This window comes from Apodemus sylvaticus, chromosome 15 (assembly GCF_947179515.1).
Source record: "Apodemus sylvaticus chromosome 15, mApoSyl1.1, whole genome shotgun sequence".
NCBI classification, from domain to species: Eukaryota; Metazoa; Chordata; class Mammalia; order Rodentia; family Muridae; genus Apodemus; species Apodemus sylvaticus.
In genome coordinates, this window is record NC_067486.1 from 41,090,570 (window position 1) to 41,108,708 (window position 18,139).

Below are 18,139 nucleotides of genomic sequence, written 5' to 3' on the forward strand. Positions count from 1 at the left end.
TTCCTTAAAAGTTGATGCTGAGTTAAAGTTTATCCATCCATTTTATTAGACAGGTGTTGATGAACTGTATTCTGTGTTGGAATCCAGAGTAGCTCTTCCCACCTTTATCAGACATTCCAAGGAGAGGCATAGTAGTCCTAGGCCACATCTGGAAGTAAGAGCATGTACCAAGAGGACAGATGCCTGCAAGTGTTATTCTTGAATCAAGTTTGATGACATTAGGGCAGAGTCGAATTCTCCAGCTTTGTTTAACTTTCCGGATATCTTCGTTTTTACAGCTGGTACAGTGTGCACCTATGGTACTTTTAAATCTTGGAATGACTTAGCAGCGATGCCTACATAACTTCCCGGCCATCATTTTGCCACACAGAGTCGTTCTGAAAGCATGACTTTACTTACACTGTGACGTAATTTTGGTCCCTGTACCTGAAAACTGCATAGCTCTTCTATCTAGCCTTTTAAATGTCTTAGATTATTTGAAATCCATTTGCACAACCCAAGCCATTCGCTGCGGTGAATTTCAGTTGTGATCTTAGACGGCTGAAAACAGAGCAGTCATTTGATGACATCACGCTTCCTTCTTCCCTTCCAGGTTCCCCCAGTTTTACCCATTTCTGTGTAAAGCTGATTTTTTAAAGGTTGCTGCTGCATATGGTACCAATAAATTTCTGTTGCCCTATGGAATAAAGACCTACGGTGAGTTCCTGTGTTCTTACCCTGCCTGTTAATTTGAGAGCCTGTTTGATGCGAGACACATCTTTTTGCTTCCTAACGAGTCCCAGGAGCCATGATTTGTGGACAGGATCAAAGTTTTAAATATAAATACGCTTTTAGAGGCAGTGTAGTGCTGAAGAGTAAGAAATGGTAGTTTTTTAAAATATAATTTATTATTATTATTATTATTATTTTTAATTTTGAGGCGTGGTCTTTCACTGGCTTGGGATTCAGCAAGTAACTAGAGTGACAAGCCAGAGAGTGACAGGGACCTTTCCAGTCTCCTTCTGTCATAGTCTGCCTTGTGCTATGATTGCAAGCACAGGCCACTATGTATTTATATTGGTTTCAAGGATTAACCTTAGGGTCTCATACTTGCAAAACAAGTGCCTCACTGACTGAGACATGTCCCTACCCCCGGTTTTCTTCTTATTTATTTTATCAGCAAGGTCTAGATGAATTGCCAACCTTCCTAATGTTCTGACCTTTTAATACACCTCATGTCATCGCCACCCCAGGTCATAAAGATATTTCATTACTACTTCATAACTGTGTAATTTTGTTACTATTGTGAATAAATATCTGTTTTCTGATGGTCTTAGGTGACCCCTGTGAAAAGTTTGTTAGACCCTCAAAGTGATTGTGACCCCTAAGTTGAGAAACATTTGTCTAGATCCTTAATATTTTAATTTTACCAGTAGATTTTATTTTCATCAAATCGAGAGGGTATCATTCCATCTCTCAGCAACACAGCAATCATCCCACTGCTCACTGAGAGCTTTTGGGGCTCATATAGCTTTGACTTCTAGGTTTCATGGGGAAGATTAAAGACACAGTGGTGACAGAACTCTAATTTGGGGGAAATATTACTTTTGCAACTGATCCTGCATTAGACATTTTTGCATTTATATTTTGCAGTAGGCTATTTTCAGTTGGCAACAGTGCGTGCCTAGCATGGTTGAAATCCTGGGTACAGTTCCAGCATTACATAAACCAAGTATTTCAGCCCAGACCTATAGTTCTGGCATTCAAGAGGTAGAGATCAAAAGTTTTAAGGCATCTTCAGCTATAATTTGAGGCCAACCTGAAATACATGAGACCATGTCTTTCATTCTAATTCTCATATATAAATTACACACACATATCCTATGTATTAGATTTTGACTGAATGGTTGAAATTCGCTGAATTCTATGATTAGTTTCAGAATCATCTGATATGGCTAATTTTTGTCATTGCTCTTGGGGGCAACCTGAGAACATTTATTATCATGAGTGTGCTTTTAATGTAGTAGATAAGTTGTTAGTTTTTTCCTGATGAACTCCAGTGTGGCAATAGTACTTAAAACATGTTCGGGGCAGGGGGCTGGCGACCCACTGTCTCTAAGAAGGCACGTCTCCTTTTATTCATAATTCTCTACTTGTTTTGCAGAGCCATATTTCAGCTCGGCCCTTTCCAAACTGCAGAGTTGTGATCTCTTTGGCGAGTTTGACAGGTGAGTTTATTTCCTTCTCTCTGACTTTCAGCTTTATTGAAAGTGCATCTAAGTATTTGCCTCAAGAAATGCAAAGAGCATTTATTCTGGGTGATTCCACCAGATGTGTGCGTGGCTAAAAATCCAATAGTTACTTCTGTCCTTATTTCACTGGAAAGAAACAAACTATGAAGTGAATTTAGAAGCTGCAGAACTGGCTGGCTCAGAGGTTTGTAGAATATTTTAATGACCAAGCAACAGGAGTTCCCACCCATGGCTTTGTAACCTACACAATCACCTCTAAGCTGTTTGTACTAAAGAATGAATTCACTTGACTGCCAATGAGTATGGAGACTCCACCCATGGTAGTCTCCCACACTTTCTGCACATAGCCAACAGGTTCCTGATAGTTGCTCTTTTTCTTGTTTAATATGTTAACTCTTGGACTCGGGGAAACAGTTCCCTTTCTCTTTGTTGAGAATTACATCTGACTAAAGCAGACAGCTTACTAAGGTATATGTTGTCTAAGTATAAATGCAATTTAGCATGAAGAAGAAAATGTCAATCCATTGAAATCACATTGCAAAAGTTAGATGTCTCAGTAGGTAGGCTTGTTTTTTACACGGTGGACTTAATTTTAAAAGTTTGACCATAACAATTCAGATTTTGACAACATACGAATGAAGATGGTCTAGGTAGATCAAACTCGTGCTTAAGAAGGAAAATGGTAGAATTCCTTTCTTGTCCAAAAAAAAAAAAAAATAGTAATACTTCTTGGGGACTGTAATGTAGAGGGATGTATCAGATAGAGAAGTGAATGTGGAGATAGAATTTATAGCACAGAGCTGGATGAAAGTATTACATTTTACTGAGATCTGTCAGGACTATGGAAGACAGATTATTGAAGTATAGAACATGTTTGGTGTATTGGTTTATTGGCATTGGTTATAATTTATAATTCAAAACCATGCCTTCCACTGAGAAGTTTCTCACTAAGAAGTTTCCATTTTGATTGTATATCAAGAGTTTGTTTGCTTGGTTTTTGTGACAGGGTTTCTCTGTACAGCCCTAGCTGACCTAGAAATCACTCTGATTTAAAACTCAGAGATCTGCCTGTCTTTGCCTCCTGAGTGCCGGGACAAAAAGCTATGCATAACTACCACCCAGAATATATCAAGTGTTACACACATGCACACACACACACACACACACACACACACCATATGGGTTTGCGAGTGCACGCACACACACATGTACCTACCTAGCTCACTTTTATATAACTTTCATTTATAGAGCTTTGATTTGTGAAGATGTTTGGCTTAAGTACTTTAGGTTGGTTTTCTCTAATTATTCAAACAGTGAAAGTAAGGCTGGATAGACAGACAGCTTGCTATAGCTGGAAAATGCATGAGCTAGGATAAGAACTGAGGTAGCTGTGACTCCAGTGCCCAGATGTCTGAGGGAAGAGCAAGAACAAACCCAATAAGGGTTTGCAGCAGGGATCTGAGATTGTTCTGTGAAGACAAGCTATCATATCTGAGATTGTTCTGCAAATGTAGAGTCACATTTGAGAGTGTGGGACTGGAAGTTCCGTTTTTGCCTGCTTTTTATGTTAGTACTAGAGTATTTTATTCAGTTGCTTTCCTAGGATATCTCTGGAAAAGAGAGGTCTTCAGTCATTTGTCTGCCCCTTAGCTACCTTTCTTCCTGACTTGGTCTCTGTCTACCTGCTTTTTCCTTTGCATTGCTACAAATGCTCCCACTTCCATCAGCCAGTGCCAAATTCACTCACCAGGACCTTTCCCCTTCATTTTATCCTCTCTGTCTTTTTCCACATTTCCAGAAAAGTAGCATTTTTTTTTTTCTGTTTCAAATATAAGCTCTGTAAGACTCCATTAGTTTGGTTAAGAGCACTTCATCAAGCAAGCCTGCTATTTTAGTGAACCCCTCTTTTGTGGTGGTTTGAATAGGTTTGGCCCCTTGGATGCATGTGTTTGAATGCTTTAGACCTCGGGGAGTGATACTATTAGGAGGTGTGGCCTTGTTGGAGTAGGTGTGGCCTTGTAGGTGTGTCACTGTGGGCGTGGGCTTTAAGACCCTAGTCCTGGCTGCCATGCTGGTCTGGGTGCTGCCATGCTTCCCACCATGATGATAATGGCTAAGAAATCTGTGAGGGAGAAAAATCGGTTATATTTACAAGTTAGATACCTCTCTCTCTCCCTCTCCCTTCCATCCGTCCATCTGTCCATCTGTCTCTGTTTACATGCATGCACTCTGCAGGGCCATCTCATCAGTTCTGTGGTCATCGGGGACAAGGCCTCTTTGTGTTGAATTCTGCTGTTCCTCAGTACATGGCTTCCTCCTTAGGGTCCAACATGCAAACTGGAGTTCAACCCATCACATCTTCTTCCCTGTCAGAAGAGAGGAAGAATGGGAGAAGGGCGTGCACCATTCCTTGAAGCTTGCCCTCTTTTTATTTATTTATTTGTTTGTTTGTTTATTTGTTTGTTTGTTTGTTTGTTTAATGGATATCTCAAGAAGCCATAGGAAATGCTTCATTGTACTTAATGATGAGATAGAGCCAGGGACACCAACAAGGGAGAGCTATATCTCTTGACAGCTCCAAATTTAGCAGCCTCAGCTAGAAGCTCAGTATCTCCCCTAGAGACACAGAACATTGCCCTAGAGACACAGTGAGCATTGCCACTCTGCTCAGTGAGCTTTACCAAAAATAGACATCTGAAGGCAATTGCAAGGGACACTTACGAGCCCAAATTCTAAGGTTCTGGCTTCCTCGATGTCTCTGTCACCCCTTCTCTTACTTAACCCTCTGCTCCCAGGGATACTGCCATCTCATGGGTGGAATTTTACCCTCCCCAGCTAGGAGCAACAGAAGCCTTGAGATGGCAGAACTGTAGCTTCCAGGGAAAGCACACAAACTAGCTTCCCACCCCCACCCTCGGATGAAGAATGCTTGAGTCCTGTGGCCCAGTTAGTTATAAAGTAACTGCATATAAATAGCTTTCTAAGGGAAACACCTGTGTTAAGTCAGTTGACAGCTAAATGGGGGATGGTTTGTAAAAAAGCTGCCTTCTGCTCACTGAAGTAGGACCCACTGTGTCAGCTCCACGGAACTGGATGGGTTATGGGCTGCAGTGGAGCAGGGGCCTATGATAGAAGAGTTAAAAAGAACAGGATGAAAGCTTGTCACGGTGAAGACTGGCTGCCCATCCACATTCCCTCTGACTCCCTGCTGAATGAAGGGCTGTTTACCTCAGGGCCTTTGTAAGGTGGAAGGAACTGAGGGCAAGAGGAAACTGTGATTCTACATCAACAGATGGGTCATTGGTAGGGAAAATCACAGTACAACCACTACTTTCTGTCTCTGGGAAGATGTCGAGAAAAGATGTGAGCTGGGGTTTCCCAGGTCTGACCGAGCAAAAGGTCCGGTCTAACAGAACAACGGGGAAGACACTGGTGATTTCTGCATTTCACACAACAGGAAAACCGAGATGACAGAGGCCAGATCAGCAAGCCAAATGTTTCCAGGTGCTAGGGGAGCATAAGTATAGAACCTGTTGCCACCCCCAATCTCTTGGACATTGTGTCAGGGTGTGGCTGCAAGGAATATAGATTGCTGATTGAATATGTATTATTGCTCAACTGTGGTTTCCAATCTGCCTCTTTGTGGTTTCTCCTGTAGGATGCCACTTGTGGCTTCACTGTGTGTAAAGAATATAATTCCAGGAAGTACCATTTTACACCCATAGTTGTCTGAATGAGTGTTCCTGAATTTAGAGCTGGTTCGTAACCTGTGAGTCATGATTCCCATAAGGGTCAAATATCAGATATCCTACACATCAGACATTTACACCATGATTCTTTGGTTTTTTTTGTTTGTTTGTTTGCTTGCTTTTGTTTTGTTTTGGTTTGGTTTGTTTTTTTGGGGGGGGGTTGGTTTTTGGATTTGTTTTTTTCCGAGACAGCCCTGGCTGTCCTGGAACTCACTCGGTAGACCATGCTGGTCTTGAACTCAGAAATCCGCCTGCCTCTGCCTCCCAGAGTGCTGGGATTATAGGCATGCGCCACCACCGCCCCGCTTACACTATGATTCTTAACAGTAGCAAACTTACAGTTATGAAATAGCAACAAAATAACTTTATGTTTGGGGGTCACGATAACATCAAGAAACATATTAGAGGGTTGCAACATTAGGAAGGTTGAGAAATGGTTCTGTTCTCTTAGATATAAGATGACTGCAGCTGCTCTAACCTTATGTCATCCAGATGTAAGAGCTGAGGCTCCCAGTGTCAGTATCTAAGCTGAAAGGAAGGGGCAAGTTAAAAATATTTTTTACTTAAACTGTTCTTTTCCATGGGCAGAATCTTTATGAAGGAATCTGACATATTCCCTTATGATCTGACTGGTCAGGAATGAGTCATGTCACTGGCCACTAGGCCAGTCATTGCAATAATGAACTCACCACTGTAGGCTTACAAAAATACGCTTCTGAGTTATTGGGAGCATGGCCAGTGGTAGGATCTGTCATAGATTCTTACACCAAAGACAGAGTGATGTGTTTTGATGTATTATGTTGCCAATGTGAAAAGACAATACTTAAAAGTACTCAGTAAAGAAGACACGTCGTAGGTGGTTTGCAATAGCAACTGCAATTTGTTTTCTCTGTATGCCATAGGATAGTAAATCTGCTGGGAGTTGTGACTCTGTACTGCGTAGCAGTTTTGCCCAGGGTTATGGCTCTGCACAGTAGAGACTCTGCCAGGAGCTAGGATTCTCCAGTGGTTAGTGACGCTACATGGGGTGTGACTCTGTACAGGGTAATGATTCTGCCTAGGGTTGTGACTCTGCACTGTAGTAACTTTTGGTTTTGCCTGGTTGAAGAGAAAGATGTGTTTCATCTCAGGGACATAATTCTTAGCCCTACTTCTTCCTAAGTACCTGTTCAGGTTTCTTGGTTAACAAGTTCAGACATGCTGCATTTATTTGATTTTTGTGGCTAAGACGATTAGGAGCCTGTGTATTTCCTTACTTTTTTTTTTCCCCACCCAGGGTATAATAACAGACGTAAGTCTCCTCCAGACACTTAATGTGAGAACTGAACTAATTTTGAAAATACCTAGAAATGAGAAAGCAGTTTAGTTGGGATGATAGGCAATACAAATGACACCATTCTCTCCTCTAGGTACTCAGATTTGACTGCAGCCATTTAAGTATAAAGATGATGTTAAGGAAGCTTGATGGAGTTACACAGGCACCAGAGGATTCTAGGAATCATTGCTCATATTCAAGGAGCCAGGACAGCCAGATTCTGAAGTCAAGTGGAGCATGAAAAGTGGGAAGCATCTGCTCATTTATAGAACATGAGAATTTGTTTTGAGAGAAACAAATTCTGAAACAAGTGATTCAGAAAGTGTGTACCATTCTGTACCTGCAAGAACTGTGAGGGAGCTGTGCATAGGATGTTACTGGAAAAAGCCCATGCTAGGAGCACCCCAAATACTCTATAGTCCATGTGAGCTTCAGAAAAATACACGGGTCTTTGTAGTTTTCTTTTCTTTGAGGAAGAGTGGAATCCTAGTTGACAGGGTTTCTCTTGAAAGGGCATGGAAAGCTATCCCACCTGGAAAGGTCCTTTCTTCCCCCATCTCCTATAAAGCTGACAATGATGAAAGCAGAAATGAGATTCCTACAAGCATTTTGATACTTAAATAGAGCAGTAGCTACACTTTGTGGGGATCCAGTTGTAGAAGACTGTAGAAGAGATCTTCTACAGGTCTGATTCCTGTATTCCTTGTCCTCCTGACTGTGAGTGTTAGATCTGTGGGAGGTCTAGGACTTAGACTTTGAGGGTCGACCAGTGGGAGTGGCATGGCAGATAGTGGCCATCATCAATCCTTAGGTCATGATGTGACATACAATCTCATCTGATAAGGAGGTACATTCTGGCAATACGATGATTCAGTCTGCCAGTGCATTGCGGCACTGTGGCACTAACCCAGTTTGGGACTGAGCCAAGTTACCTCTTTCAGGAGTCAACTTCAGAGATAGAGCCTGAAACTCCACTGTAAGGCTCAGGGTAGCCTCCATTCGCAGCCTTACCCTGTGTGTTTGAATAGTCAAGCCTGTAGTCTGGTATTAGATAGGGACTCCAGGCTAGGGTAGAAGTTGGAGTCCTTTAGTTTGCCCCTGGATAGAAAAATTAAAGTGGCTTTCAGTCTTCAATGGGGGCAGAGGAGTTAGACTGATAATTACAGATACTCCTCCCTAATCTCCATTCATGTTGTTTCTTGCAAACAGTGGTTGATTGTAACCTGTCTGTTCTGAGCTACACCCTTGATACCAAGACTTGCTTAGGACTTTGGTGTGGAGGTGTAGTCAATTTTAGCAGGATCAGCCTTAGAAAGAACTGACTCTGAGATCCTGGAAAGGGAACTGCAGAGGGCATTTATGGGACAGATCTCCTGAGGATAATAACTATAATACTCTGAAGACAAGGGTGTGAATATCTGGAGGTGAAGAACAGGGAGCTTCAGTATACTGGGCTTTCTGCAGTTCATACTGAGGTTTGTTGATACAAGTTTCTAGAGTCAGGTTAATTTCTTAAAATATACAGACATAAAAAGACACCTCCAGAACATATTGTGACATGTAGGGTATCCATGATGTGAAGGTTTGTGGGTACTTTTTATTGGACAATGCCCTCTGTCTTTCAGGCCCCAAAGTCCTGACATGTAAAAGTAACTTTTATCTGCCATATGTAATTGTAGTCTCGGAGGCTTACTGATGAATAAGTTTACCCTTTTAGTTATTTATGAGCTCTGGCTGCCTGGTTCAGTTCAGCTGTTCTGGCTCAAACTCGTCTCCAAGCTGACTGACTCAAACTGGCTTCTCTTGGCTTCTGATGGAAATTGCTCTGCTTAGAAAAACTGCTTCTGAATTCCACGACTCGAATTTCACTGAATGCATGAACTGAGCAGAACTACACAAACTCAACTGCATTCAACGGCACTGAACTCAACTGAACTTCACTGCATTGCCTGAACTCAACCGAACTGCACTCATTGTACTACCCTCCACTGCTGATTTACTCCATGCTGCCCTTAAGTAGCCTCTCTTTTCTGTTTATTCTCATGTGAGTTGGACATATGCTACCTCTGATTCATTCTGTCAAATCTTTCTCATTCATCAATTTGTCTGCCCCTCAATTAAACATCACTTTCCAACATAGCTGCTTCCTTCTATAAACAAATTTTACCTTCATTATTTGGGCTTAAAGGTGGGCACTAAGGGCATGTTTGTATTCTGACCCGTAGAGGTGTGTCTGTATTCCAGCTGGTTCACACAGACCTAGAAGATCTTTGGATGTGATCCCTTGCCAGAGCGGCCATGTTGCCGGATTAAAATTCCTCTGCACTGACACCCATAAAATTGTTACTTCTTATTCTTAACTGGTAAAGTAGATACTGATGTAGACAGAACTGATACTTAGCTGGAGCAAACAAAACAAAACAAAACAAAACAAAACAAAAAGCAAAAAACCCAAACAAACAAAAACTCCAGTTAAAGTGTTTTAAGACTGTTTGGAGGAGAGGAGCTAGCAAGATGGCTTGGTGGGTAAAAGTATTGCAGTTTTGGTACCAGTGTTCAATCGCCAGCACCCACATGATAGAAAGGGAAAACCAACTCCCATTAATTGTCCCGTGATCACTACATTTGTGTTGCCTAAGTGTGTGCGTGTGTGTGCGTGTGTGCGTGTGTGTGTGTGTGTGCGTGTGTGTGTGTGTGACACACACACACACACACACACACACGCACACACACGCACACACACACACATACACACAGACAGCGAGGGGGGGAGGAAGGGTGAAAGAGAGGGAGAGAGAGAAAGAGAAAGAATATAAATGTAATTAAAATGGGTAAGGAATTTATATTTCTTTTTTTCTTTCTTTTTATTATTATTATTATTATTATTATTATTAGGTTTTTGTGGATTTGGTTTTTTTCGAGATAGGGTTTCTCTGTATAGCCCTGGCTGTCCTGGAACTCACTCTGTAGACCAGGCTGGCCTCGAACTCAGAAATCCGCCTGCCTCTGCCTCCCAGAGTGCTGGGATTACAGGCGTGCGCCACTACTGCCCGGCCTATTTCTAAAAATGCTTTTGTAATATTAGTGCTTAAAACATAAACTAGCTAATTGAAATACATGCTCTGCAAAAAGTTAAACTCTATTACAGAGTCATACATCATCTCTTAACCTAGTGTGGTTATTTTAAATACTCCCCACTCCTACAGTTTCTTAAATATTACACAGCATTTGTACTGTTTCGTCACACTTTTTTTTTAAGTCTTAAAAGTTTTGAGGTTGATTGGTTTGGTACTGTCTTAAGGAACAGGTTTGCCTTTAGACTTCCTCTGCTTCAAGGACTAGGAAGGACTAGGAAGGCGCCTCGGATTTCCTTGTCTATAGCCCTGTCTCCTAGGATCCTTATTTTCTAGGCCTAGTGAATGGTGGTCAAGCAAGAAAACCCCAGACCAAGGTCACACTGGCTGAGGGACAATGCTGTTCCTCCCCGGGGGTTGACTCTCACCTGCAACAGGAAGTTCCCTTGGTGTTCTCCTTAATGCCTTTTCAGATGTGCAGTGAGCATGGTGTTTGGGAGAGACAACCAGAAGCAGTCTATGTTTGAGAAACTGAAGTGCACCCAGGCAGGATAAAGAGATCTGCCTTCCCTTTACCACATTCCAAACCGGCCATTTCCACGCTCCTATGCTGCACGAGAAAGCCAAGGGCAGATGAGGAATGGAGAACGATGGTTTTAAACCTAGAGAGCCATGTAGTATGAGCTGTGTTTGTACATGCAAGCTCATGGTGAGGAGACACCTTGGCACTCTGGAAGTTTGTAGATGGATGCTAGTTACACGAGCTGTTTGGAGTTTGGACTTTGAAGGCTACATATTTTTTTTTCTCCTCCAAATTTATTTCTATCAAATATTTTTGTCTATCAGGAGATAAACAGGTTTATCTTTCTAAACTGGTGATTTTTGAGAATCAGAGAAGGGAGCAGACTTGTGCATGAGCCACTGAGGTGATCTACTTTCCCCAATAGCATTATGTTTCTTGAATCTCTGGGTCTCAGGCACAGTCGGTTTCTTTTCTACTTGCATGACAAGTGGAATTTGACTTGATTCTAGAAAACAGGAGCGGGTTCTTGTAATCGCCCCGTTTTGTAAATGCGACGGCTCGATCTTTCACTTGTCTGTTTGCCCGACAGAGCGCCATGCAAAAGGTGTGTGGTGGTTGGTAACGGAGGAGTGTTGAAGAATAAGACCTTAGGAGCGACGATTGACTCCTATGATGTAGTCATAAGGTAAGCATATGTCCTAGTCACTAACCTAAAATTGCTTGAAGAGAATGTGATTTCCTGCTCCAGGATAGCTGTGTTTAAAGATTAGTTGGCCGTTTATGTACCTGATTATACAGCTTTCTGCCTTGGTACCTGGCTATAGTAAACTAGGTTTCAGATCACTGATTTAGCAAATATTTAATCAGTCCACTTGACATGCCAGGGACAAGTCTAGGCACAAGGGAGATCAGTGCAGGATAAGAGTGTGCTTGTACCTTGTTAGTGTTTACATCCTAAAAGAAATGGGAAAAACAGTAATGAAATATATAAGAAGATAGTATAATATAGACAAATAAAAGAGATGACAAAGAATTATCAAGCGACTTCTTGGGAAAGGATTACCATTTAGAGGTGAAATGTAATTCAAGCTAGATCAAAGGACACATACAGGACTAGCTATGTGAAGACAGTGGAGTCAGACAGGATGTGTTTTGCAGGTCCTCAGGAGGCTTTTAGCCATCTTCAGTTTGTGAAGAGTGGCAGATAAACACAGGCTTTGGAGAATGGTCTAACCAGAAGCTGCTGAGGTGGGCAAAGTGGAGGCTATGCAGGGATTTTAAGGTTCAAGATTATATTAATTTTAAGGCCATTAGTAGCTTCGGAAGCCTTTTACATAGGATCTTAATGAAATATGGTTATTTCTTGAAAGCACTCTGACCGCAGCAGACAATGACACATGAGGGTTAAGGCAGGGGATGAGACATCAAGAGTTGTTGCTATATTTGGGCAGCAGATGCTTAGGCAGAATTGGGGAAGCGGACAGGCTGGAGCTAGGTTGCAAAGGGGTGTCAGCATTTGCTGCATTATTAGATGTGTTTATGTACTTCAAATAAAGGATGCAAGGGCATCTCTGGCTGTTTTCAGCTCTGTTCATGGGCTAGACAGTAGCAGAGTCATTAAGCAAGTTTGAAAGAGACAGGGTTAGGCTTGGGTTCAGAGAAACATAAAATTTTCTGCATTAGTCTGTTAGCTTTGAGATATTTTTGACGTATGTGGTGGGTAAGCGGACAGCCACATATAGAGGTTAAATTTTTCAATAGTAAGTGACCTATGAGCTGTATTTCAGCCAAGGGCTTTGGGAGATTCCCCAGGGAGAAACAGAGAGCCACACAAAATGGCCTGGAGTGGTTCAGAGCTCTTAAGACATAGAGGTTGAACAAGGAAAAAAAAAAGAGTGAACAACCAGCGAGTCGTGAAGAAAGTGATGTGTCTCCAGTTGCCCAGGAGAGGGCTGAGTGTTTCAGAAGAGCAGTCAAGGGGGTCCTAATGATGACGAAAAGTTGTGCAAAGGCAGAGGGGGGAGGGGCGGTGCAGCCAGATTGCCAACCTGATGGTCATTGTCTCTCTCTGCAAAAAGTGTAGGCAGGATATATGGCAAGAAGCCCAACTGGACTGAACTGAGGAGAGAGTGACAGATCAGGAGAGGGCGAGACCAGCATAGTCAACTATTGAGGCTCTTCCGAGCAGTTGAAAAAGGACCTGGGCCTTGTAGGTGGTTACAGAAGCTAAGAAGGCATATAGTTCAAGTAGCTGAAACAAACAGTGAGCCTGATATAAGGAAGAAGCTAGTCACAGGGTCGAGAACTCAAGGGTGCTTCATTTTCTGTAATGAGGAGGAGATGGTGACTGTGGCTACAGCTACAACATCTGCTGCACAGTGTAGGGGAAATGCCTTTTCTATCTCTAGTCTCTGAATGGAAGGGAGGTGAGGTTCTTATCTGGGAAATACTCTCCCTTCCTCCCTCCCTCTCTGTCCCTTTCCATCTCCCCCCAGTCCCCATGTGTGCTCATAGTAGCTTTAAGCAGCCATTGTGGCCACACACTGGGAAGGTTTTCTGGGTTACAAGCTGATTTCTGCAGAGCAAGCTATCTTATTTTCTCTTTATTGCTCATTTTGAAGAAGAGGTGGTAATTTATTTATAAAACACTTAGATTCACCTACTTTCCTATTTATAGATGTTTGACGTGGATAATTTTTAGAACCTTGGCCAGTCTTTGTAGGGAAACTCCATGGGTACATTGTGAAAGCCACTGCAAGAGTCTAGTCTTATAGAGTTGGCAGCAAAAGGGCCAAACAATATTTATCCTCCCAGGGGACAGTGTCTGACTGGCCTTGAACATAGTGGATCCAGCAGTAGATCTTTTGATCTTTTGTAGTGTTTTTAGTTCAGTTGAAAAGGCATTCCTCTAATTGTGCGGAGTGTGATATAGATTTTTTTTATGGTATTAATTTCAGAATACTCAAAAAAAAAAGGATTACTTTTATGAGGGTTTGCATGTATGTATGTAAGTACACAGTATGTGCGGGCCTGGTGCCTGTGGAGACCGGAAGGTGGCACTGGATCCTTTAGAATTGGATAGTTGTGAGCCAGCCATGTGGGGACTGGGAATTGAACTTCAGTTCTCTGGAAGAACACCAAATGCTCTTAACCACTGAGCCATCTTTCCAGTCCCAGAACACAAGTTCAATGGGTTTTCATGATAACTCAAATGTGATTCTCCATGCTTATCAATCATGTAGTACACACCCATGTATTTTAGGTCTGTATAGCTTGTAGGCATATAACTTTCTCAAGAATTCTGGGCCATTAGCTGTAAATCCAAAGTGACTTTGCGTGGTTATCCACCATGGTCTCTCTACCTGTAGAAAGTCTGTGGTTCTCTATTCTCATTTCAGTTGTGTGCAGGTCAGACTGAATGACTGATGTTATATTAGTATTTGAATGCAGATGACTGTCTCATAAGGAATGCTTTCCCTTGTCATTACTGTAAAATATTAATCAGTCGTCTTGGGGTTCCAGAGGGCAGGGATGTCTGACACCTGCCCAAGCCTGTAGCCTCGGAACCTGCTGAAGTGGCTTGCGCTCCCCTCATCCTGTCTGCTGTTGTCTCACTACCCACAGAATGAACAGCGGGCCTGTTTTAGGCCATGAAGAAGACGTTGGAAAAAGGACAACCTTCAGGCTTTTTTATCCAGAGTCTATCTTTTCAGACCCCAGTCACTACGATCCCAATACTACAGCTGTTCTCATTGTGTTTAAGCAACAGGATTTAAGGTGGCTGACGGAAATACTGCTAGGTAAAAAAATAGTAAGTTGTCAAAACTATTTAGGTTCAGATTATGTTCGGTATTTTTTTTTCCCCTCTCAAGTAAAAGACATTCACAACATCCCATTTTCTGTGTCCTTTATTTCAGAATACTGATGGGTTTTGGAAGAAGCCAGCCTTAAAAATGATCTATAAACAATACCAAATCAGAATACTAGATCCATATATTATCAGAGAAGCAGCTTTTGAACTGCTTCGTTTTCCCAGAGTATTTCCGAAAGATCAGGTACGTATATATCATCACATAATTTCACACTAAACATCCAGCCAAGGGCATCAAGGGACATGAGAGCTTCAGAAATTCTCAGCTTCAGAGCTGAGAACCATGACTGAGATGGTTTTATTTTATTTTATTTTATTTTATTTTATTTTATTTTATATTTTTCGTTTTTCGAGACAGGGTTTCTCTGTGTAGCCCTGGCTGTCCTGGAACTCACTCTGTAGAACAAGCTGGCCTCGAACTTAGAAATCTACCTGTCTCTGCCTCCCAGAGTGCTGGGATTAAAGGCGTGTGCCACCACTGCTCAGCCAGATGGCATTTTCTTAGGACTACAGATGTGTTCATGAAATTGGACACCAAATGGATATGCTCTCGTGTTTCACAGGTTGCAAAAAAACAATGTCTTTAAGGGAGAAGTGTGTGTTTTGCACATACAGCCTTCAGACTTTTTTTCTGAATGTCCAATAGTTCCTTTCTTACAAACTCCTCTTCACTGTGGTACATCAAGGCCTGTATGACTAGTGGGCTGGTCAGCAGCCTATGCACAGAACAGCATCAGGACAAAGATGTAGCTTTTATTTTTTTATTTATTTTTAAAAAGATTTATTTAGTATATTTATATGAGTACACTGTAGCTGTCTTCAGACACACCAGCAGAGGGCATCAGATCCCATTACAGATGGTTGTGAGCCACCTTGTGGTTGCTGGGATTTGAACTCAGGACCTCTGGAAGAGCAGTCAGTGCTCTTAACCGCTGAGCCATCTCTCCAGCCCAAGATGCAGCTTTTAAGAGTGAAAAGAATTGTCTCAAGCACTGTCAGTCAACATGAAATACCTGAGGCATACATATATCAGGAAGCAACCCCACCACCAACCCCCAAGGCCTCCTGTTTTCCAGACAGGGTTTCTCTGTGAAACCCTGGCTGTCCTGGAACTCACTTTGTTGGCCATGCTGGCCTCAAACTCAGAGATCTGCCTGGCTCTGCCTCCCAACACAGTAATAGACTCTTTTAGTTTAGTTGTAGAAGTTCCTATCATGTGCTGGGGGTGACACACTTTGTGGGAGTGTGTTAGAATGCTCCAATCTCAAAGGCTGGAAAATGGAGACAAATATAGTGAACAGACTGTCCAAGATATCAGTCATAGTGCATGTTCTCCTCAGAGGAATGTGTTCTCTTTGGGGCTTGAGTCTTATGACATGATGGTTGAAAATATCTCTTTTAATCTTTAGAAATCCATTTTCATCAGAGCAGGGCAGCCAACTATGTTTGTAAAGAATATAGCTTTTTTGTCTTTTTAAGTTTCTGATTTCTTCTTAGAAACCCAAACACCCTACGACAGGAATCATTGCCATCACGTTGGCATTCCACATCTGCAGTGAAGTTCACCTCGCTGGTTTTAAGTACAACTTCTACAAACCCGACAGTCCTTTACACTACTACGGGAATGCCACCATGTCTTTGATGAAGAAGGTAATTTTCCTTTTTTTACTGCTTTAAAAAATACCCTTACTTAAAAAAATATATCATGTTCATGTTTGTAGGTGCATACATGTGTGGTCGTTTCTGGAGGTCGGAGGTCAATGTTAAGCATTACTGCTAAGTATCTTTTAGTCTCACACTGGTATAGAATTTACTAAGCAGTGTAGGCTGTCTGGCAATCCAATCAAGAGATCAGTCTGTTGCCACCTACCCAGTGCTGGGATCTTAAGTGTGATCAAAGTCCCCACACCTAGCATTTTACATACGTTGGAAGTAGAACTCAGGTCTTTGCAAGTACTTTACTTGAGTTTTGTCTCCAACTGCCTGTGCTTCCTTTCTAATACTCTTTTTAATGTCCAAAGACTAAAAAAATAGGATTCTGGTCTAGTGGTCATTTTCCTTTAGCAGCAGTTTCTAAATTGTGGGTTTTGGATTCTTTGGCTAGCCTCATGGTGTCTGTTGGTTCATCAAACCCCAAAAGGGACTGAGTCTTATTTTAGATTTCTTTTAAAAATCAAAACAAAACAATATAATCAATCAACTGGTGTGTCTGAAACACACGGACTCACAAAATCATCACTATGGTCATAGTAATTATGCTCACACTTCAGTTAAGTAGACAAGGTGGTTTAGAAACATGTAACCCTATAAAAGACTTCACATAGACAATGTGGCATGACTCTTTGTGACTCAAAATGACTCTTTACCAGGTCATGGTCCTCTTATCAGACACTGACACTGGTACACTTGATCCTGAGGGTCAAGCTTTGAATGAGGAGGACTTTCCTGGTTTTGGAATTCTTAAGATTAGTTGTACATCATTGACACAAAAATGTTATGCTTAAAAATCATGAAAATATGAGCAATTTACCATGAATGTATCAGTCAGTGGCTCATGAAACCAGTCCTGTTGAATAATCCCAGAATCCCTCAGAGTGGGGGAGTGATATTCATGTCGAACTGAACTGCTATCTTTTGTTCCTCTAACATTAAGCTTAGAATAAATTTTGGGGTTTTCCCTCGGGCCCTGTTTCCTACAGCACTTACAGAATATTGAAACAGCAGCAGAATACCGAAGCAACTTCCAGGGGATTGCAATTTTTTTAATTGTGGGGCTTGTGATTGGACTAGTATATACCATACTAGGCAAGCAGTGAGCCACTAAGCTATACAACCTAGCAGCAGAATTACTACTGTGTTTGCAGGATTAAGAACTGAACTCAGGGCTAAGCATATAGTCTACCACTAAGCTAATGTTTTAGCTCTTTGGAAAAATCTCTTGCAGGATCTTCCCTTGTAATCCAGGCTGGCCTCTACTTAGGATCCTCCTAAGTCACCTTGTCACACAGCTAGAATGATTGGAAAACCATGTCAGGCTCAGAATTGTTGTTTTAAGGTGTGGGCAGGAGGATCAGCAGTTTAAGGTCATCCTCCACTACCTAGAAGTGTGAGCAGACCTGGGCTAAAAGAAATCCTGTTAGAAACTCATCAACACTGCAAACATTAAAAATAGGTTCCTGGTGCTACCCTTACATTGCAGGTTCTTACATTTTTGGTCTTTGTACAGCTTGGGTAGACAGTCAGATTTGGGGGTCACTCTCAAGCAAAAAAGAGCAAGAAGGGGACAATGGTTCATGTAACTCATTACTAAGATCTGAGCTTACTATGGGAACTTTTACCATGCAGAGAGTATCTTACTTTGATGATGTCCGGAGGG

At 41.9% G+C, this 18,139-nt stretch overlaps 1 protein-coding gene across 2 annotated transcripts in view; it reads left to right on the forward strand.

Moving 5' to 3' along the window:
- The window catches only part of St3gal6 (ST3 beta-galactoside alpha-2,3-sialyltransferase 6), a 39,399-nt gene that overhangs the window by 20,303 nt on the left and 957 nt on the right, over positions 1-18,139 (forward strand). For both annotated transcript variants that reach the window (XM_052157938.1, XM_052157939.1), the window contains 6 exons: positions 593-696; positions 2,144-2,207; positions 11,482-11,577; positions 14,517-14,703; positions 14,810-14,947; positions 16,261-16,413. In XM_052157938.1, the coding sequence (XP_052013898.1) occupies positions 593-696; positions 2,144-2,207; positions 11,482-11,577; positions 14,517-14,703; positions 14,810-14,947; positions 16,261-16,413 (742 nt within the window). The remainder of the gene's footprint in view (positions 1-592; positions 697-2,143; positions 2,208-11,481; positions 11,578-14,516; positions 14,704-14,809; positions 14,948-16,260; positions 16,414-18,139) is intronic.